This window comes from Sminthopsis crassicaudata, chromosome 1, assembly GCF_048593235.1.
Source record: "Sminthopsis crassicaudata isolate SCR6 chromosome 1, ASM4859323v1, whole genome shotgun sequence".
Lineage (NCBI taxonomy): Eukaryota > Metazoa > Chordata > Mammalia > Dasyuromorphia > Dasyuridae > Sminthopsis > Sminthopsis crassicaudata.
This window is the reverse complement of record NC_133617.1, coordinates 574566094-574587940: the sequence shown is the minus strand read 5'-3', so window position 1 is coordinate 574587940 and position 21847 is coordinate 574566094. Positions and strand designations below refer to the sequence as shown.

Below are 21847 nucleotides of genomic sequence, written 5' to 3'. Positions count from 1 at the left end.
ATATATATATATATATATATATGTTTTTTGGAGACTAGATCTCTCTAAGTTATCTAGGCTGAAAGTTAAGCAGTCACTCATGGGTCTAATCTTATTGATGATTAGCAGGGAAGCTTTAATCAGTTCCATTTGTGATTTGGACTAGTTCTCATCCCTCTTCAGGTAGCCTTGGGACCCTTGTTCTCCAGAGCTCACCATATTGGTGCTAAATTTAGTGCAGACAACTGATTAGCTTACTACATTACAACTCAGAACTCCCAAACACAAACGATTCACCAGTATCTCTCAGTCTCCTCAGCAGTCAGGATTTTAGGCTTGTGCCATCATGCCTAGCTATACTGTACTTTTGAAATGAATGTGTTTTTTTTTTTTTTACACTTTTAATCAATTCAAAGGTAGTAAGGTATTATTTAGAAATAAAATATAAGTAAAAACATATTTGTGGATTCCTAAACCACTGAGGATAAAAATACAATATGTTATTACTATTTTTACTTTTCTCCTTGATATAAACTCCCTTCAATTTTTTTCCATTTTAAGAAAACAATAATAATCACTAATAATCAGCATTTCCTAATATAGTTATGAAAGAACAATTTCTACAAATTTACTTTTTTAATATTTGACTAAACTTGATTACCTTTAAGGTTACTGTCTCTATGGTATTTTTTAAAAATAAAGTAACAATGTAATATGGTTAAATTGGTTATTGGACAAACATTAAACACAATAGGTAGGTTCTATTAATAGCCAATGGCGTGTTCAGCAGCGATCAGAAGAATCATTTTTACCATTTCCAACTGGTTTTAAATATTAAGCTATCATGGGTCAAGAATGAATCTCAAAAGATAATTTAACAACTTAAACTAAATATTTAAAAAATATATAGGACATACTCACTTTGGAAATACTGTCCATATCTCCTGAGCCTGAAAAAAAAAAGAAAAAAAACATAAAAAACTTTTATTAATATCTATTTACATTCAACTAAGGATACTTTCCAAATTTTAGTATTTTGTGCTTCAACTATATTTTTTCACTGCACACATCCCAAATATTTATTCTATCTAAAAAAAAAAATCTTCCAACTCCCCCACTCTCACTCCCATTCCCAAAACAATTTGTAGATAGAATACACTCCTGGTGTATAGTGGCAAAATGATGAAAAATTTCCACTCTTTGCAAAAAAATAAATAAATAAATAAATAAATAAATAAATAAATAAATAAATAAATAAACAAACAAACAAATAAATAAATAAATAAATATACCAAAAGCACCAAAGTGACATTCTTACCATGGTTCATGAATAAGACTTTCCTGTGGAAATAAACTTCTTAGAACAAATATGTCTCGCTTAGTCTGAATTTCAGGAATGTCTCCATGCCCAAATAAATTTTTTTGTTTTATTTTATTAATCTGTATTTGTGATTTCTTTGGTACAAGAACCATCTATTGTATAAGATGCTCACTTCACTGGGGCAGACTGGAAACTCATTTGCAACTTTACAGGTTATGGCAGCTGGTAAGTGGCAAGTAGATCGCTACAAGATCAGTTTCCTGTCTACTAGAAACTTTTAACTTTTTTTTTTTTTTTAAAAGTAAAATCCTATAGATCTTTGGACACCAGAAAAGAGACATGACCAATATTTTACCATAGTAATCAAAATAAAAACTTCCATATTAGGCCATATACATCTGAGCTTCACTGAATTATTTCATATTCAGAGTTGGTCTTTCAAAATTTTGTCTTTAAAAAAGAACTAATTTTTTTTGAAAATCCATGAAAGAAATGAAAAATAATAATATTCTGTTCCTTTATTTTTGTATGGAGGGAGTGTGAATTTTTATACAAGTCATTACTGAAGAAGTGGCCCTATGGCAAAAGGTGAACTATAGTTTAAAACAAAACACTAATAATTTTTTACATAATCCTTCTAACAGTATAATTTAATAATATTCTGACTTATTTTAAAAGCCAGAGGTAAAAAGGGGTAACAACTTATTTCTGAGCTAACATTTTTATTATTGAAAATATGTTGATTTTTAACTAGCCACACTGAAAAAAGTCATTTACCAAACATATATGAAGCTTCTACAAATTGTTTCTGGGCTAATGAACTACTATAACTAAGAACACATTTATAACTATCATATAAAATACTTTATAAATGATAATCTCACCTCTAATGAAGCTTATTAATTAGAAGCAAAGTGATGGAGAAAGTAAATATAGTACTTTGTAATAAAGGGAAAGATGAGAAAGCTATCTTTGATACTTCCATAGGTTTGTGATTTCATTCATTACCACAGAAGCTGTTACCAACAACAGAGACCTCAAACTAACTGGGTTTTCACTGAGTGACTTTTGTTCATGTCTTCCCTTAAATCCTTCAAAGGGCATTCATGAAGGGGAGGGAGTCTGAAGTGCAGGGGGACTGTTAATCTACGTCTCTTGACACTGCAAGGTTACCATTAAAAGCATGGGGATTAGCAAGCAACCAGTGCCTCTCTCTACATGCCCAGCTCCTCCTGTGGTCATACATTTCTCTCAATCTTGTCTGTACTACTTCCATGATATGTAACAATAGTTTGCAGCCTATTCACACATTTAGTGTATCTCTCCATTGACTTTTTGGTGACCCATAAGTTAAATTCTCTGGAACCTATGATATTACATGGCTGGAAGCCATAAAGCATCACTAGAAAACTCTTGATTATTTGAAAGATGGGACTGTTTGAGGGGAAGATTGGGTTCATTATAAGTGCTCTATAGTTCTCAAGAGTAATGCAGCCCACTCTACTCCTCCCACTCATTTATGGGCCCAGTTCATTTTTCATCCCAAGTATCTGTCTAAGGACTATGTATAATGGAATTGCCCATCCAGATGTAAATCATACTCTGGAAAACAGACACTCTATAAATATTTTGAAATCCAGGCAAATGAGTAGCTGTGAATCCTTAAAGAAGACAAAGTCACTGCAACTATCAATGCATTGTAAATAATATAAAGTTTCCCCTTCTTTTTGCACAGCTCCATCTAGGTTTTATGTTACCCCCTTGTGAGACAGAAAAGGAACCAAAACTTGAAGTTTTGATTTTCCTGGCATAAAACTGATGGTCAAAATTCTTTATGGCTGACTGTAACAAATTATAGGACTGGAAAAAACAAAAGAAGGTAGCTACATTTCTGGATTCTATTCAGTTATTTTCAGTCATGTTCAATTCTTCATGACCCCATTTGGGTTTTTCTTAGCAAAGATACTAGAATAGTTCTCCAGCTCATTTTTTTAAACGAGAAACTGAGGCAAACAGTTAAGTGATTAGGCCAGGGTCACATAGAAATATAGATGAGAAAATATATATAGATATGTAAATATAGATATAGAAAGAAAGGTGAGTCTTCCTGACTTTAGAATTGACACTCTATCCATTGCACCATTTAGTTGCCCTAAATTCTATTATATTGCTAATATCAATGACTGTTGTGTAACTAGGGCTTAAAAATTTACAAAGTAATTGTAACTTTGACTTAATTTTCTTGTCTCAGTCTCAAAACTACTCTATGAAGTAGATGCTATGGGTATTGTCCCATTTTACAGATGAAGAAATTAAGACCTAGACTGGTTAAATAATTTGCTCATGATCAGATATGAATTTACTTCAGACATTAGTTGTATACAAACTTCCCTAATCCCAATCTTGCTTCCTTTGCTATGATATAAACATTTTCAGAACTCTGAATAGTGTTGTCCCACAACTGTGAGAAGTGTGGAACTGGATCCACACTCTTCTATCACACTACTTTCTTATTACAGAGAAAGGTAGTTGAGCAATTGTTTTACTTCATTCCTTCTACCCCATTTCATAAACTTTCCCTCCCCTCACCTCAGTATTCCTATTTTAATTTTTTTTCTAGCAACAAGAATTTTTTTCTATTGATCTTTTCCCCTTAAATACGTTTTAAAAATTTAAAAACTTAAAAAAATCTCCATATTAGCCATGTCCAAAAATTTATTTTCCTTCCACATTTTAAGTTTATCATTTCTCTGTTGAGAAGTGATTCATAAACTTTTTGCAGAATTATGTGTTTTATATGTACAGAAAGGGTACCATGTAGAATCATGCTGCAGGTAATGTCTGCAATTCTTATAAACAAGTAATCCCAAAGTCTTTCATTCAATTAAGTGAATTCAGGCCAACAAATATTTATTGATAACTTGCTTTTAAAAAAACAGGGCAGACTGGCATTCTATAAATAAGAGGATTTATTCATATCACAAGAAAACAGTTATGTAGAAAGAAAAGGATGACTCTATTTGTGTGACTATGAGCTAACAAATCATTTGACCTGAATCTAATATGCAGGTGCTTCTGGGATCCCTTATAGCTGCCACATTAGATTCATCTAGAGTATTCCATTTCAGTTAAACTCATAGCAGGATCACCAATGCTACCACTATTATTGCCACTATATTTCCAGTCTTTGCTTTTGCCTTCCTTTGTATTCACCATGCTTAGTATAGTTCCTTGCATATAGTAAGCACTTAGTAAATGTTTGTTTGTTTGTTTTCCCACACTACTGAATTTGGTAGGTAACTAAGAAAGTGACAAGTTATCTTGACACAAAACAGTGCAATTTAGGGTTTTGTTAAAATGTTTGGAGAATTGCACCTAAATGGGAAGTTTTAAGTCATTCTTTATATTCTTTGAGTTGAACTTGAGCTGAACTTGAGCTGAACTTGAGCTCCTGCTCCTACTTATTGAAAGAGACCTGTCACTCTCCCAATCTGGAAAAGTATTTAAGAGAGAAAAAATTTAATTGAAGATATATCTCATAGGAATGAATCAGAGTAATCACCAAAACCAAAAGAATAAAAATTCTCATTGATTCTATCTTTAAAAAAATCTCTCACCTCATGCAACCACCCTTAGGTATCTCTACTTCCTGAGAAGGCCAACCACACTCAGTCTTTTCTTACTCTCTTCTTAACCCTCTGCAATCTTTTCAAAGTTGCCAACAATTTAATTGTCCAAGTCAATGGACCATTCTGAATCCTCATCCTTCTTAACTTTTTTGCAGCATGACATTGTTGGTCACCTTCTCTTCTATGTATTTCACTGACACTGCTCTCTTGCCTATTTGATCTCCCCTTGGGCTCCTTTTGTGATTCTTTGTCTATGTTATAATCATGAACTGTGGTTAGTCTTTCAAGGTCCTATCATGGGCCCTCTTCTTCCTTTCCTCTTATATTTTCTCACTTGGCCATCTCCTCACCTTTCACAAATTTGAATCACCATCTGTCTGCAGATGTTTCCTAGATGTCTTTATCTAGCCCCGGTTTCTCTCTTGAGCTATAGTCTCATATCACCAATGTCTTCTGGACATCTTAAAAAAGATCTCAGAGTCAACACAACCAAGAGAGAACTCATTTTCTTACTCCAAATCCATATTTCTTCCTAACTTTTCTATTATTGTTGAGGGCACTGTTTTTACCCACACATTTCTCATATATTTCCCCTTCCCCTCTTGCAATGATTCTTATAATCGGTCTCCTTGATGCAATTCTCTCACCTCTCCATCGTCTACTCAGCTATCAAAGTGACTTCCTTGGATACAGATCTAGCTATTTTAGAATCATTAAGTAAACCCCAGGGGCTCCCTTTTACATGCTACGATCAAACAGAAAAGACCCATGTTTGGTTTTTAAAGCTCTTCATAATCTGGCTTTTCTACACTTCTATCTTCTAATACTTTTCTTTCCACCACGTACTCTATGATCCAGCCACCCTGGACTTGCTAGTTCTCATACTTTACCTCCTTGTTGTCTCCTAGGCCCATAATGCTTTTTGTCTTTCCCTTCATCTTTTAATTTTATTTATTTATTTTTTTTGGTTTCCTAAGACTTAGCACAACTCCTATCTTCTGCAGGAAGCTTTCCCTTTTAGGATGACCATCCGTCTTCTATCTTGCAGGCTAATCTCTTCTATAAAAATGTAAGTTTCTTGAAGTAAAGAACCATTTTTTATCTTACTTTGTATCTCTAGCATTTAGCACAATTTCTAGTACATAGTTAGTATTTAATAAATGCTTGTTGATTGATCAAAGTTGAAAGTAAAACATTGTTTTCCTATATTGAGATGACCACCCAAGTTAAAAATCCTTAATTTTCAAATTAATTATTTGTTATAGGGGCAGCTAGTGGATAGAATGCTAGATCTGGAGTCAGGAAGACTCATCTTCCTGAGTTCCATTCTGGCCTCAGATAATTACTTGCTGTGTTACCTTGGCCAAGTCACTTCACCCTGTTTAGCACCTCTGTAAAATGAACCAGGGATGGAAATGGCAGACTACTCCAGGATTTTTGCCAAGAAAACCCCAAATGGGGTCACAAAGAGTAGCCAACATTGCAAATAACAAAAAACTGACTGAATTTGTGACTGTGTGGATGTAGCCCCAAAAAGAATTTTTGGCTGTCCTCTCATAAACTCAAGCAACATGGAAGATTGACTCAATTATTTATTCCATATCTAAGTTTGCTACCTGCCCCCAAAGAGAATTTCCTCTCACATACAAATAACATGGAAGAGTAAAACAATTATTTATTCCATATCTAAAGTTTGCTACCTGCCCCCCAAAAGAATTTTTTGGCTTTCCTCTCATACACAAGCAACATGGAAGAGAGAAGCATTATTTATTCCACATCTGGAATCTGCTACCTCCCCTGGTAGGAGACATACTTCAGCATCACTTCTCTGAAGTCGTTACTTGACAATTTCATTGATCAGAGTTCTGCAGTCTTTCATTTTTTTTTTAACAGCACTGTTATCATTGTGTAATTCTGCTTATTTTTCTCTAGGGATTTGCTTTTCTAATGGTCTCTTTAAAAAAACATAAAAAGTGCTGAAATATGTATGCTTAGAACCTATTTTTCAAAGTGTATTAAAACTCCTGAAAATATTTTGTCTTCAAAAATTGCATGGGTGATTCTGACTGTGACAGGCTGATCCGTAGACTACGACAAAAAGATGTAGTTCCCAGGAGAATTAAGTTGTTATGGGGACATCAATATCTCTTGAGAAAATATAGGATCTAAAAATTCTATTCACATAGCTATCAAAGTGGGACTTTTTTTCTCTTTTGAGTAGCTATATAATGATATATTCATATTGAAAAATCCTTAGATTCCTACATTTACAGTCTACTGCTAGGATTTAGTCACTGTTATTATGTCTGTAGAGCTTATATTAAGAAATATACATATTTACAGAATTACCACTTAAAAGTTTCAATAGTATTTCTCTATCTATATTTATATGTGTAGTTAAAAGCTCTAGGACCTTTTCTTCCACATGCTAGTCAAAGGCACACTAATGTCAGGAAGAGATGTCAGGTCTGAAAATACTGTAAGATACTTCAAACTTTAAGCTAAGGTGCAAATAGTATATTTATTTAAGGTGATTTTACTTTCAACTAGCTTATATATTAGGTACAGTATAATAATATGAAGACTGTATATTAACTGATTCTAAAAATGATTTCTAAATACTTCAATGGATTCAGTGATCTTATTGATACAGGTATTTCTACCCTTGGTGCTTTTTGAAACTTTTTTATGTCTGATCTCATCCTGTGCAACCTAAAAAATTTCATAGTAGTAATAATACCTGACACAATGTAATGCTTTAAAATTGACAGAGCATTTAAAATATACTATCTTTTGTGAATTTTAAAAGAAGCATGACATAAGTACCATTACTAGTAATCCCCACTTGACAGATAGGGAAATATTCTGGGAAATTAAATGACTTGTCCACAGTCACTCAAATAAAAGATCTCAAAGGGAATATTTGAATACAAGTTTTTCTTGTCCCTAAGTCCTGTGTGTTTTATCTACTGTGCCTATGAACCATTTTTCCCTTTTCACTTTACAGTAGAGTTCTGGAATTTTTCTTTATTCTAGTTTTCTCTCCTCATCGCCTATTATCTTTTTTTTTTTTTTTTTAATGTGGCAATAGCAACTGGAAATCATATTATTGTTCAGTCATTTTTCAGTTTTGTCTGGCTCATCATAACCCCTTTTGGAGTTTTCTTGGCAAAGATCCTAGGAGTGATTTGACATTTCCTTCTTCAGCTCAGTTTATAGATGGGGAAGTTGAAAGTTACTTGACCAGGGCCACAGTGGACCTCAGGAAGACGTCTTCTTGACTTAGCATCTACCTACCCTATGAAAATCATGAAACTCAATAAAAATTCCTTATTATCACCACCAAATGTGTTGGGGTCAAAGCACCTGGGTTCTTGTATTGGTTCTGCCACTAACTACCTATGTGACCTTAGCCAAGTCATTTGGGGTTTCCATAAAATGAAGACTTTGGACTAAATGGTCCTTAAGTTTCCTTCTCCTTCTAAGTCGATTATTCTGTAATATTGGATGATTAGTAAATAGATATGGAGTACTGATATGGTTACTCATGGGTTCTACTCTCAGTCCTTTGAAATTTCTGCTCTTCATCTCAGCTTCATCTCAGCCATGCGGGTCCTCCATCCCTAGCTACAGATCACAATCCATCCTTGTCTTCTTGGCCTGTGTGCCTCCTGCCAATCAGCTTTCAATGAATCTCCCTAAGTAGATTCTCTCACTGTATAGGAGGTCTGCTACTCAGTGTGCCCAATATACTGATGAACACATTCCCAAATAGCAGAATAAAATAAAAAGAACTGAGTGTTCAGGCTACTCTGAATGAGATTTAATCTTTCTCTGATGATTCAGGAGTTAGGGCAGGAACTTGTATTGCCTCAAGATCATTGTTAGGAACATCCTTGGCCATTATAATGACAAAGCACATAGAATTCTCCAGCTCATAGAATGCCAGATAATAAGATTTAAAAGACTAAAAAAAGTTGCTGGCACATGTAACAATATAATATCATTATATAAAATAATAAATACATATACTGATTTCTTAGAATAACACAACTTGTATTGCTTGACTTTTTTAAAGTTTTAAAAAATGTCTCATTCTCCAATTTAAAAGTTTATAGGTATAAATGATAAGTTATTTATTTAAAGAAATTACATGGAGAGAATATATGTTTTACTTCTCAGAATAGGCTGGTGAAGGACTTTATGTACAAAGGTACTTTATGTACAAAGAAACTGAAGGAATGCATGGGATAGGTTATGAGATTTTTCAGAGTGAAAAAAAAGGCAAGAACTCAATACAAAAATGAATATTGAGATTTTGTTGGCCTTCTACCAGGACATAAGACAGTCAATGTTAATATTAATTATTAAAAAGAACAGTTGTACAATTGCTATTTAATCAATACTCTCTTTGACCATTAACTTAAGATTAGACAATTTTATTAGATTAAAATAAACATCTGCAAATCTGTAGTTTTGAGCATTTAAGTTATTTTCAGATGAAATTGAAACACCATAAAACAATCAGCCACTATGATTTAGAGTATGTTAACAGCTTGCATTAAGATCTGCCAAAACATTAAAAATTATATTTAACTTCCTTACCTAAAGATCCATTCATGTGATGTGACTCCATTCCTCCTAATCCACCCATTGGACCATCTGACCCTGGGCCCATTGGAAACTATTATAAAAATGAAAATGAATGATCATAAATTTAAAAGCTTAAGTTATAGCCTAGATACAACTCAGTCCTCAAGAATCAATTATCTATTAACTCTGAAGGAGAACACATGCATGACTTTCACTTTAAAATTATACTTTACAATGCTTTCTTCCAATGTTCTACCTTGAATTTTAACTTTGCTGTTCTTAGACTGATAGTCACTTTCTTGACAAGAACTATGTCATATAACTTTGCAAGTTCTACAATGTTTTGCACATGCAGTTAATCAGTCAATTAATAAGCATTTATTAAGTACCCACTATATTCCAGGCACTGAGCTGGGTGATAGGGATATGAAAACATAAATGAAGTCATTAAAGAGTCAAGAACAAATGGATAACATGCACACATAAGAGCACATATCTGTGACAGCAAGGTGGCACAGTGAATAGAATGCTGGACTTGACACAACTAGTCATTTAATCTCTGTTCCTCCGTTTCCTCATGTGTAAAATGGAAATATTAATAGCCACTTGTTAAATTAAATCCCAAGTTAAATTAAATCTCATTTTTACCAATAATACTTGTACTAGCTATCTTAAAGGACTATCGTGAGGATCAAATGAGATCATGAATGTAAAGCTATAAAGTACTCTGTAAGTGCCAGCTTTGATGCTGTGATTGATTATTACTGTAAATAACTGGAACTGGGATTATAAAAATAATGCTCTACCATTACCTCATTAAGGATGAGATAATACTTGTAAAGCACTTTGCAAACCTTAAAGTAGGCTATTATTATCACAATATAAAAGTAAGTGTTCACAAAATATATATATAGATAAATCAAGGTAATTTGGGAAGGAAGCCCTTTTAGCTGGGAAGATCAAGAAAGGCCTGTTGATTTCCCTAATCCCTACTTCTATTCTGGCTCTTATCATAATCAGAATAGAAATTTATCACTCTGATCTAAGAGATATGAAAAAAAAACAATTGAATTCAGTGAAAATTTTTGTGTTTAGAAACTTTTTTCCTATGGCTATGTTCATTTTATGAAGGTAATACTTAAGAATAATATATTCATAGATTCCCAAATTCTCATTAAAAAAAAAACCTTACAGGATTTTATTTTCATGCTTAATGGAATAGAATTTATAATTTCCACCATCATAACAAGTGAACAGAATGTAGGCTTGGAATATCTGGTTGGCTTGTGTCAACAAAGGTTCTTTCCAAGCACTCTGCCAGCATCAGAACTGATACCTCTAATTCCCCAGTATGACAACTACTGGCATGGCAATATTTTATAGTCTCAGTTCCAATTATTTATTATAGTAATAATCATAGGATTATAACTGGCACTTACGTAGTACTCTATTCAAAGCTTATAAAGTATTACATCCATGATCTCATTTCCTTTACATGGTATACATCACATTCTTGCTCTAAAGATCAAGAAAAAATTTTCTTTAAATTTAGTACTTAAGCTTACAATTACAATTCAATTTCTTCAATAAGATCAAGTGATCTCATTTTATCTTCATACTAATCCTATAAGATAGTTAGTATAAATATTATTATACCCATTTTATAGATGAGGAAACTGAGGTTAAGAATGGCAATGAGATTTACCTAAGATCACAAAACTAGCAAGTGACAGAGCAACAACTACTCTTATTGCCCTAGTTCCTATTGTATGGCTCTCAATTCCTAGAATTATAAGTGTTGGTAGAGATCAATCAGGACAAGGTGATGCTTTATAGGACTTGTTTTAATGACACACTTTCCTCTTGAATCAACTATATATTTTAAAATCAGGATTTGCTAAATATACATTTAGGAGTCTAACTACTATCAAACTCAAGTTTACTATGCCTTATCTAGCCATGGGCTCTGATTTTACAAAAAGCAAGTACTCAATTGAGGATCATTGCTTTAATATGGATAATTTTAACAAATACAGCCCAAATTTCCTAATCTCATGATATATATTGTTATCCTAGTTGATAACATGTTGGGATAACCCAGATAATAATAAAAATCTTTTCAGTGTGAAGAGAAAAAAACAAGTCACCACTACATAAAAAAATGAGTAACTCTAAAATTGATACATAAATTATTTCAATTTTCTCAGAATTCTTAATTTTTCCATAGTATAATGAACCAGAGACCATTATTAACTTATTTTACTCTAAATTATATTTAAATGCCACCTATATATTTTTTTTTGTATATTCAATGTGCCAATAAGAATTCCTGGAAGTTCACACTTCTGTTTGTTTAACTTAATTGGAGAATTTGAAAAGAATTTCATTTTTCTCTAGCTTTGTCTAGACTGCCTAGAATCTTCAAAAATGTCCAATAGAACTTATTTTGCAAATCTGAAGAACTTATTATATGCTCAAGTAAACCTAATAATAGATTCATATTTACATTAGGTCTGTTGGGTCCAGGAGGTACTGCATTCATTAGAGTATACATGTTGTCTCCAGAATTGGTAGAATCTGAAACAAAATATTAGCTCATTAATACTTTTCTTTATTATCAAGACACATGAGGTGTTAAATAGTGAAAAACTAGTGAAAGACTGTGTAAATGTTTAGACATGTTTTTAGCTACATAATCTAAAATGGGCATTAGTAAGGCTAATTAACAAATAGGTGCCAGTCATCATTTTTCAGGTGATTTGAGAATTCAATCCTATTATGATTAAAACCCCATAAATAAGCAGTGACAAGGAGAAGTGAGACAATTATTACATGACGCTGGTTTAAAAAAAACAAATACTACTTGAGAAGTCCATAAAATTGAGGTAAAATCATTTGTTCTCATTGAATTAACTAGATACTTGCTTTAATTCTCCACTTCACTGACTATATGCAGATATAGCCCAAATCTCCTAAAGCCAGAGTAGTTATATTGAGTCTCTCATTTCCCCTCAGGCTCAGAGAATATTTCTGTTTTTTTCTTTCAATTTATTCAAATAATTAGCAAGAGCATGAGGAATCCTCTGGATCAGTTCCAAGAGGAAGACTAAAATGAGGCTCGACAATCTTAACAAATTACCTGACTGAAGTTTAAGATACTTTCTTCCAACACAGCTATGGAAATAGTTGTTGTTGTTGTTTTAAATACACTCGATCCCACATATGTGGTAATATTAAAAAATGTGTTGCATCTATTCATATAAGAATAAAGTACAATAACCATATCTCACATTATAGGACCAGCATCACTTTCATAACATTTACATTTAATGACAATTCTCTAAATTTCTGTAAATTCAAATGCATATTTCTCTAAATAATGTGTAGAAATCTTGGAAGTTTTACCTTCTAAAAACAACCATTACTAAGTGCTAATGCTGCCCTATATCAGTGAATTTATTGTGTCCATAGACTCATTAATTTTATGTGAATTCTGAAGACAAATCACTTAGTACTGTGGCAATAGCTGGATCAACATTTGCCTGAGGGTTCTTAATCTGGATCCTATGGTCTCACTTCTTTGCCTACCATCGTGGCTGTGGAATGGCATGAGAAAACTTCTATTTCCTTCTTATTAACCATAAATAAAGGGGATCTGGGGACACATAAGCCTCCTTCACCTCCTTTCATTCATTTCAGTGCCATCAAGCTCCAAGGAATGCTGGCTGCCAACTTGTGACTTCTTTGAACACACTCAGGTTCGAGTATTTGAATTTTACTTTTGGATCAAATATATCTAAAATACACACCCCAAGTTAGCCTTTAATTGCTTATGGAAAACTTTGCTAAATAAATTAAAAAAAAACCAAAATATTGAATTTCTTAAGGAAAAAAATACCAAAAAAACTTTGATAAAGTTTAGTAGCCTTGATCTTTGGGAAGGATAAAAAGGAAAATGAACTATACAGAGTAAAGGCAGATTTGGGGGGGTGGGAAACCAAAACACATTCCAAGTTTCTATGAGTTGAAAACAAGAGGGATAGAATTTTTTTCACTCATTCAATATTTTTAGTGTGCAATCAATGCAATACCAGAGAAATAGGAATAAGGTAAAATCATTAGCCAGGTATTCAGATTTTATGCATCTACCTTGGAAATGGCATTGTAAAATGGGTCACTCATATGAAATCTAGTGAATAACTCTCCTCTCTGAGGAGACAACATGACAGGAGAGAATTTGGAAGGGGGATCCCTAGGGACATAGATTACCAGTAACCAACCAGGCTCTAAGAGACTGTTGATTAGAATACACTGCAGCCTGGATTACTACATGATAGTTAATAAAAGCTATGTGTATTACACATGGAAGGCAGAATGGCAAAAGAGATAGTCCAGCCTTGAAGCCTATAAGAATTAGAAATTTAAATCCCATTTTTGACACATGCTGGCTGTGTGATCCTGGACAATTTACTTCATCTTCCAGTGTGCTAGTCAACTCTCCAATAACTGATGGGGTCAACCTGTATTGGTATCAAGAATTTCCTCACCTGGGAGGTCCCTGTCTCTTTTCCTATGAGATGTTATAGAGTGATAATCAGAAAAATAATCATGTAAATACTTATATCTGTTTTTACCTAGGACATGCCACAAGGTTTTATTTTCTCCCCATTGTTTATAAGAACATATTATCATGCAATATAGACCTCATCATTGAAAATTAATTGAACCAAGACCATTTAATAAAGCCAGTAACTAATACATGGACAATAAAATTAATTCATGATTTTTGTCTCTATTGAACTTTGCAATATTTTCCTTGTATTCTGAGTAGATATCCATGAAAGGCTTTGCCTTTGGTATAGTTCCAAAGACTTCATAAAGCAAGGTGCAAAATCACTATTAATTATTAATTCTGGATTTCTTTTCAAAAAATGACAATAAGTATAAATATTTACAACCTATTATTTCAACCTTATTTCAATTTTTTTCTATATATTTCTGAAAACTAATAATTTATAAATTTAATATATTTTAAAATTATATATAAAACTTTATAAGTAATAGTAATTTAATGTATTATTATTTATTTGATTTAATAATTAAATAAAAACCACTAAAATATATGCTAGTTGAAAAGATTTTTAAAAGTCTTTCTATATATTTTGGCTATGGTGATTATACTTGCGGTGATTGTTCTATATCAGAAAGGGTCAAATACTCTTATTGAAAGTGGCCTGCAAAATTCTTTAGTCTTGAACCAAATTAAAAGGTAATTAAAATGTTTGACAAAGTAGATAAAAATACAGTGCAATACACATAACATTAATTTGAAATTTTCTAAATTAAAAATATGCACCCATGGGACTTTGCCCACAAGGCTTACACCAGTGGCCTACATGCATCCCTGAGCCTGATGGGATGGGATGGGAGGGAGGTCCCATTATAGCTATTCAATTATATGGATCCACAAACAGCAGGGAATCTGAAAACATCATTTTCTTTTTGGTAGCAATTTCACGAATTGGAAGATTTGTATCAAAACTTTTATTTTTACTCAACAAATCTTTAAGTTAGACAAATTTTTCTATAAGTTTGATATAGAATGACTATTTTCTCATGTAGATAGAGTAACAATTTTTTAAAATAAACATATTAAAGGATTTAAACTGAAAATTAGAAATAAATTCTGACAGGTTAATGCATTTACATAGATATTTAAAGTTAAAATATCAGAATCCCATTTTTTAAAGCTAAAACATACCTCAGAGATAGTATAAGCCCCTCATTTTACCTGTGAGAAAACCATGGCTTAGAGGGGTTTAAATTAATTGTTCAAGGTATCACAAATAATGAGTATAACAAATATTTCCTTAGTATTCACTTAAATAAAATCAATAACTAAAGGTGATAGTTGACTGCTACCTATAGAATTCTTCTCTAGAGATGAGAGTCAATTACTACTTAGTAGCAAACTAATTTGTGTTTTATTTATTTACTCTACTCATTAAATGTTCATGGTAGCCATTTGTATTCCAATACCTGCTGGACTAGGCATGATGGGAGTTCCTGGTGGCCCTCCACCTCCTGGAGGACCCTAAAACAATTATAAAAAATATTTAGTGAAAGAAAAGTATCTCATTAAAAGTAATAACAATACACAATAAATATTATGTTTGTCTTTGTAAAGTACATAATTGAAAACAGAGGAAAATATTTTTCCCATTTATTTTCCTGTGAAATATCATTATCTTATTTTACCATTATGGATAACATAATTTAGTTTTAGTATGTGTGAAAATTCTAAACATTCTAAAAGCACTGAATCTTTAAACCAAAGTACAGTATTCTATTTTTAATGATATAACCACATCACATAATGAAGTAAAAAGGGAAACAATTTAATAGGACCTTTTAAATTGATGTGATGAAAATTACTTATGTTTGTCATTTTAAATATTTTTCTTTCCCAGTGATTCATTAGTTTTCCAGAAATAAAAAAAATATTAAGAGCTTTATTGTAAGTAAAATTTGAGTCTGTTTAAAAACTCTAATACTTTCTTATTTTGACCAACTATTATCAACTTTAATGTGTGTGGTTCTTTGTAGATGTTCCTACTTCAGTAATTAAAAATCAGTTACATTTCTAAGGTGGTGTTTTAATAAAGTGGAAATCTGAAAAGTCTAGCATTAACTTATTTACTGTACATAGCTAACATGAGTTATTCAAACAGACTCTGATTGTTGACTTATCCAGTGTGGTTATCTACAGAGATCAAGCTAACCATAAAATAGCTAAATTCCTATTTCCTTCTTAGCTTTGGTAGACACAGTATATCAAGTGCCTTAATGAATGAGTCAATACCCTATTTAATAGCTGGGGAGCACTTACACTTTCCTTCAAAGTTCTATAAACTTTACTTACAATTAATCACAATTACTGTGATTAAGAAGAATGTATTTTCCAAACATCTTTTATTTTTCACTGTATTCATATTTTATGTAATCTAGAAAAACCTGGGTTTTGTCTTAATTAGGGATAATGAATACTGTCATTGTTTGAAAGTCCAAAATGAATTTAATTTTTTCTTTTAAAAAATTTCAATAGTATTTTATTTTTCTAATTACATGTAAAATAGTTTTCAATGTTCATTTATGCAAGATTTTGAGTTACAATTTTTTCTCCTCCCTTACTTTCCCCATCCCCAAGACTACAAGCAATCTGATTTAGTTTATACATGTGCAATCATTTCAAACATATTTTCATATTAATTATGTTGTAGAAGAAAAACTAGAACAAAAGAGAAAACCACAAGAAAAAAAGCAAACAAATAACAACAACAAAGGTGAAAATAAAATGCTTCAAATCACATTCAGTCTCCATACTTTTTCTCTCTGGATAGGATTGGCATTTTCTATCCCGAGTCTATCAAATTGTCTTGGTACACTGTATTGCTGAGAAGAACTAAATCTATCATAGTTGATCATCACATAATCTTTCTATTAATATATACAATGTTCTCCTGGTTCTGCAGTGAATTTACTTTTACATGTTAAGATATTAAGTAGGCAACTTAAAGTAAAAAATACCTAGGTAATTTCCTTCTCCTTTTAAGTGATTAATTTAAACTTACAACCTATTACCATTGGATATAAAAAGCTCTGGGATAGCAAGTAAACATTCCTTTTTTTTGCCTGTGCTAACTGAAAATAAACAAAATGCTGCATCAACAATGACCAAAGACACAAATTTCTTTAAACCATCTATACAAAGATTTCCAGTTTCATCTTTTTATCCTTTGTTTCTTGGCTTAATATATTTGTCAATGGTTTGCTCTCTATTTTTTGGGGGGGGGGAAATTGACTATCTACTTAGACTTTAAAAGCAGGTTCAAGTGAAACACCAGTTATTGAGAAAGTTTCTCTTCTTCATTGGACAGGGTGTATGTTTTATACTGGATACAGAGCATATGCTGAAGTGAAACAGAGCACTCAGGGCAATTCTGGCCAGATTGATAACTGTTCCACTAATGAACGTCAACATATGTATTGTAGATGGCAGACAAAACAACTACACATAAATCAGATGTTCACTTCTCAACCAATACACAAGGGCTCTGAACATCTGGACAACTATTTCTTTGCCTAAGTAAAATGTAACATCAATTCTAATGAGCAAACAAACCCAAATGTACTTACTACATAATTCCCAGGAGATGCTGAGGAATAGGGTATCTAGAATGCGAAAAGGACAAAACAATTTATTTTCTTTTGATTCATGTCAAAGAACCAAGGCTGAAACAAAGTAAATTGGTATTCTTATTTTTAGTTATTTTAAAGTAAATTGAAAAAGCAAAAGAAAAAAAAGAGGAAAGGTATCTCCAATAAGAAATACAGTTCAAGTAAACTTTTTAAAGGCAATCTAGTTTACATTTCTCCTCCCTTAGAACCCAATTCGTTTTATATCCCTAGTGTTTGTCTAAGAAAATGTGTACTGATAGCCCAGTTTTAAGGGATGCAGATCATGAGTTCTATTTTTTATTCTATTAGATTTCACTATCAAGCTATTGAAGTCGAGCAGCTAAGTGATGAAGTAGACAGAGAACTGGGCCTGGAATCAGGAAAATAAGTCTTCTTGATGTCAGACACTTCCTAACTGTGACCTTATTCAAGTCATTTAACCTTGTTTGCCTCAGTTTTTTCATCTGTAAAATGTGCTGGAGAATCAAAAGGCAAACCATTCCAGTACCTCTGCCAAGAAAACCCCAAATAAGATCATGAAGAATTGGCCACAAATGAACATTAACGGCTGAACTCTTTTGAGTAATTTATTTAAAAAAATAACCTAAACTTTTACCAATACAAAAAACTCCCAATGAAGAAACTCCTTCCATCAAGACAAATCTACCTCCAATTACAGTTTGTAGAGTTGCATGGGAAAGAGAAAACTTAAGTAACTTGCTGAGAGTCACACAACCAATCTGTGAGGGAAGCAGAATTTCCTTATTCCAGAGAGATGCACTATGTCAAGCTTAACAGAAGGAAAGTTAAGGATGAAGTTCATCTGACTTCTCTTTGTTTTCTGATATTACAACCCCATTCAATATCTGTGATATGTTTATTATATTAAAAATCTTCCTAACCAATTATTTTATAAAATCAACCAGTTTTAAAAAGCACCCCCCTCATTTTGAGGGATATTCTAAACTCATAATGAGTTTTTGTGTTTCTGATACTGTCTCCTTCTCATCCCCACTCTAGGACAATGGCAGTCTTATATTTTCATACTCAATTTCTTGTAGTCATTTCAATTTTCTATACATTACTGATATGATGATTAAGATGCCTAGCATGTTCATTAAAAATAGAGAATTCAGACATATCAAGAGGAAAATAGATCTGATCATTTCCTTCCATTTGGCCTATTAATTATGTAGTGGCCAAACTGTGTTGTCAAGTTTGGTACATCATACAGAATAGTAAACTCTTTGTAATTATAGAATTATGGATTTGTAAACATTCTGAACAGAATGATTTTCCTCCAGACTTTTAAACTTATTTGGAATTCAATTCAATTCATTAAAAAAAAAACATTAAATACCTAACTTGCCTGGTATATTACATCAGACACTGGAGGTGGGGGTATGGTATTCATTCATTTACCCAACAAATATTTATCCATATTTGTTTATTAGGTGTTGTGTGTTGGGAGGGAAGGAAACAGTAGGGAATATAAACCTGAATAAAAAATAACCTTTGGTTCTTATAGTTTGAAGTATAGCATGTAATTCAACATTTAAATCTTGGAATTCACTGTAGAATCTGTTGTTTTCTTAGACTGTCAGAAAAAAAAAATTCTGCTTGGGGCTAGCTCCTGGTGAAGTGAAAATATTGCTCAACTTTGGATCAGAAGAAACCAAACTATTTTTTCCTGCCATTTACCAGCAGTAAGATTATGGGCAAAACCCTTATCTTCTCAGAGCTTGCTTCCTCATCTGTAAAATGGGGTATTAGAATTACATATCTGTATCACTTCCCAGAGCTGCTGTGAGGAATAAATGAAATGTATGGAAAGTGCTCTGTAAACATTAAGGCTACATAACTATTAGTTATTACTATTATTAATGTTCCACAGACAGTATTACAGATATAAGTAAAGTAAAAAGTAGCAAGGAAAAGAGGGATAGCATTTATATGTAAATTAAGTTGAATGATTTAATTCAAATCTATAAACATTTATTAAGTTTTTACTATTTAAAAATCATCAGAATTACAAAATGCAAAATTAAACCATCCCTACTTTCAAGGCCATTATATTTTACTGGGATTGTAGAGGAAGCAGGTTATAACACACACATACAAAGTAATTTCAATAAGGAAAAAAGGGTTGGGGGGATGTTTTTAAGTTTAGAATGTTTTTGTGTTGGTTCTTAAGAAATGATTGTTAAATTTTCATTGTGAATATTTACAGCTCAGAAATCTGCAAATGCTCCAAATTAGAACTTGATTCATTGTTCTATTGGTTGTATAAACTTAAGGAAATGATGGAGAGAATGTAGAATAAACTTAAAAGTGAATCCTATGAATTTTTCCCCTGCCCTTGAGAGCTGGCTGTCAAATACTTTCTAGCACATCTCTTGTGTATCATTTATATATGAGTGAAGCCACCAATTTCATGGTCAGGTACAACTATTTTCATAATGCTTCAGAAATAAGACAAAAGAAAAAATAACTTTCATACATTCAAAATTTCTTGTCTGAAATGTTTTCATTTAATGAGATATTCAGTTTCCTTTAATGAATTACCAACAATGAGAAATTAGTATGTGAATATATACACATGCATATATATATATGCATATATGTACATGTGCACAGACATATGAATTATAGTTCCTTTTTCCCTAACAATAAGCTAGCTAGTTATTCATCTATTCTATTTTTCATATTAGATGAACAGAAAAATGAAATACTAGATTAGTTTTGTGTTTGCTCTGGTACCACATAAAGTATGATTTTAAACTTAAGAGAAAAAAATTTTCCATATGCTCAGAAGGACTAAATATGGTGAGTCTACTATCATATTAGACATGACAGTGAAAAAAGAAGACTGGCCAAATTCCTACAATTGTGGACCACTAAACAGGAAGAGGAGTAACATTATATCTGTTAAAGATATCTTAGGATGCTAATTTAAAAGGAAAAATAATTGGTTTACAAATTTTAAATTGAAATATTTAGTGACTATTATAGTAGTGGAAGTTCATATATTTTTCTTAGGCACATTGACTAAAGCACTATTTTAAAGTAATGGATAAAGTATTAATATTAATATACTTTTATAAGGATTTATCTGGAAAGAAGAGATATTGGTTCTCTAAGTAGAAAAATACTGCTCACAATAAATTTCATAATTCAAGTATATACATTTCCTTTAGAAGTGATTGCTTATTTCTGATATGTATAGGAGCACATATATGTATGACACCAGTCTCTTCCAATTTACATTTTGGTCAATGTAAATGATTCAAAGGAATGCTATGTGGTACAGTAGATAGAAATCCAGGCCTAGTTTCTGGAAGACTCCTCTTTCTGAGTTCAGACACTTACTAGTTGTGTGACCCTGGTCAATCATTTAACCTTGTTTATCTCAGTTTCCTCATCCTTAAGATGAACTAGAGAAGGAAATGGCAAACTACTTTAGTATCTTTGCCAAGAAAAACTCCAAATGAGCTCATGAAGAAATAGACAGCACTGAAAACAACTAAAAAACAACAAAACAATGCAAGAGTCTTTACAAAGCACAATGTTTTGCTAAACTACTGAATATACTATTCTAAATATGGGGTCCATTACTATTATAGAGAATTAATTTCACAAGTTATAACAATATCTAGTCTCACAAATATACTCACTGAATTGGCATTTGTTGGGTTTGGCCAAGGTCTACCACCACCTGGACCCCTATAAGATAAGATGATAAACAAAGATTTAACTCAAACTAATTTTAGCTTCTGACCAACTGAGATATAAAAATAGTAAATAAAAAATACTACTAGTTTCACCATAACTGTACTATAATACCTTTTCCAATAGAAATAAAATTCTCCTACATCTCTTTTTGAAATAAAATAGATTATTTCATTACATATTCTATAATTTAGCATTCTTAATATTTTAAAACAAAACATACAAAACCCAAAATATAATACTTAGAAACAGTTAAGCCAAATAATACAGATAAATGATTAAAACACAGCTACATACTTGTATTATGTACCATTTGTTAAAAGAAAGGAAGGCTGCAAGCTTTAATTTTTATAGGGTA

The 21847-nt window shown here is 32.1% G+C and overlaps 1 protein-coding gene across 9 annotated transcripts in view; it reads right to left on the bottom strand.

The window, feature by feature from the left end:
• The window catches only part of SSBP2 (single stranded DNA binding protein 2), a 362125-nt gene that overhangs the window by 17230 nt on the left and 323048 nt on the right, over positions 1 to 21847 (bottom strand). For 6 of the 9 annotated variants that reach the window (XM_074282174.1, XM_074282175.1, XM_074282176.1 and 3 more), the window contains 6 exons: positions 21435 to 21483; positions 17719 to 17754; positions 15562 to 15616; positions 12029 to 12099; positions 9535 to 9613; positions 901 to 929 (listed from right to left, as the gene is read on the bottom strand). In XM_074282174.1, the coding sequence (XP_074138275.1) occupies positions 901 to 929; positions 9535 to 9613; positions 12029 to 12099; positions 15562 to 15616; positions 17719 to 17754; positions 21435 to 21483 (319 nt within the window). Of the gene's footprint in view, positions 1 to 900; positions 930 to 9507; positions 9614 to 12028; positions 12100 to 15561; positions 15617 to 17718; positions 17755 to 21434; positions 21484 to 21847 lie in introns of all 9 variants that reach the window. The other 3 variants (XR_012484761.1, XR_012484762.1, XR_012484763.1) reach the window with 1 other exon arrangement.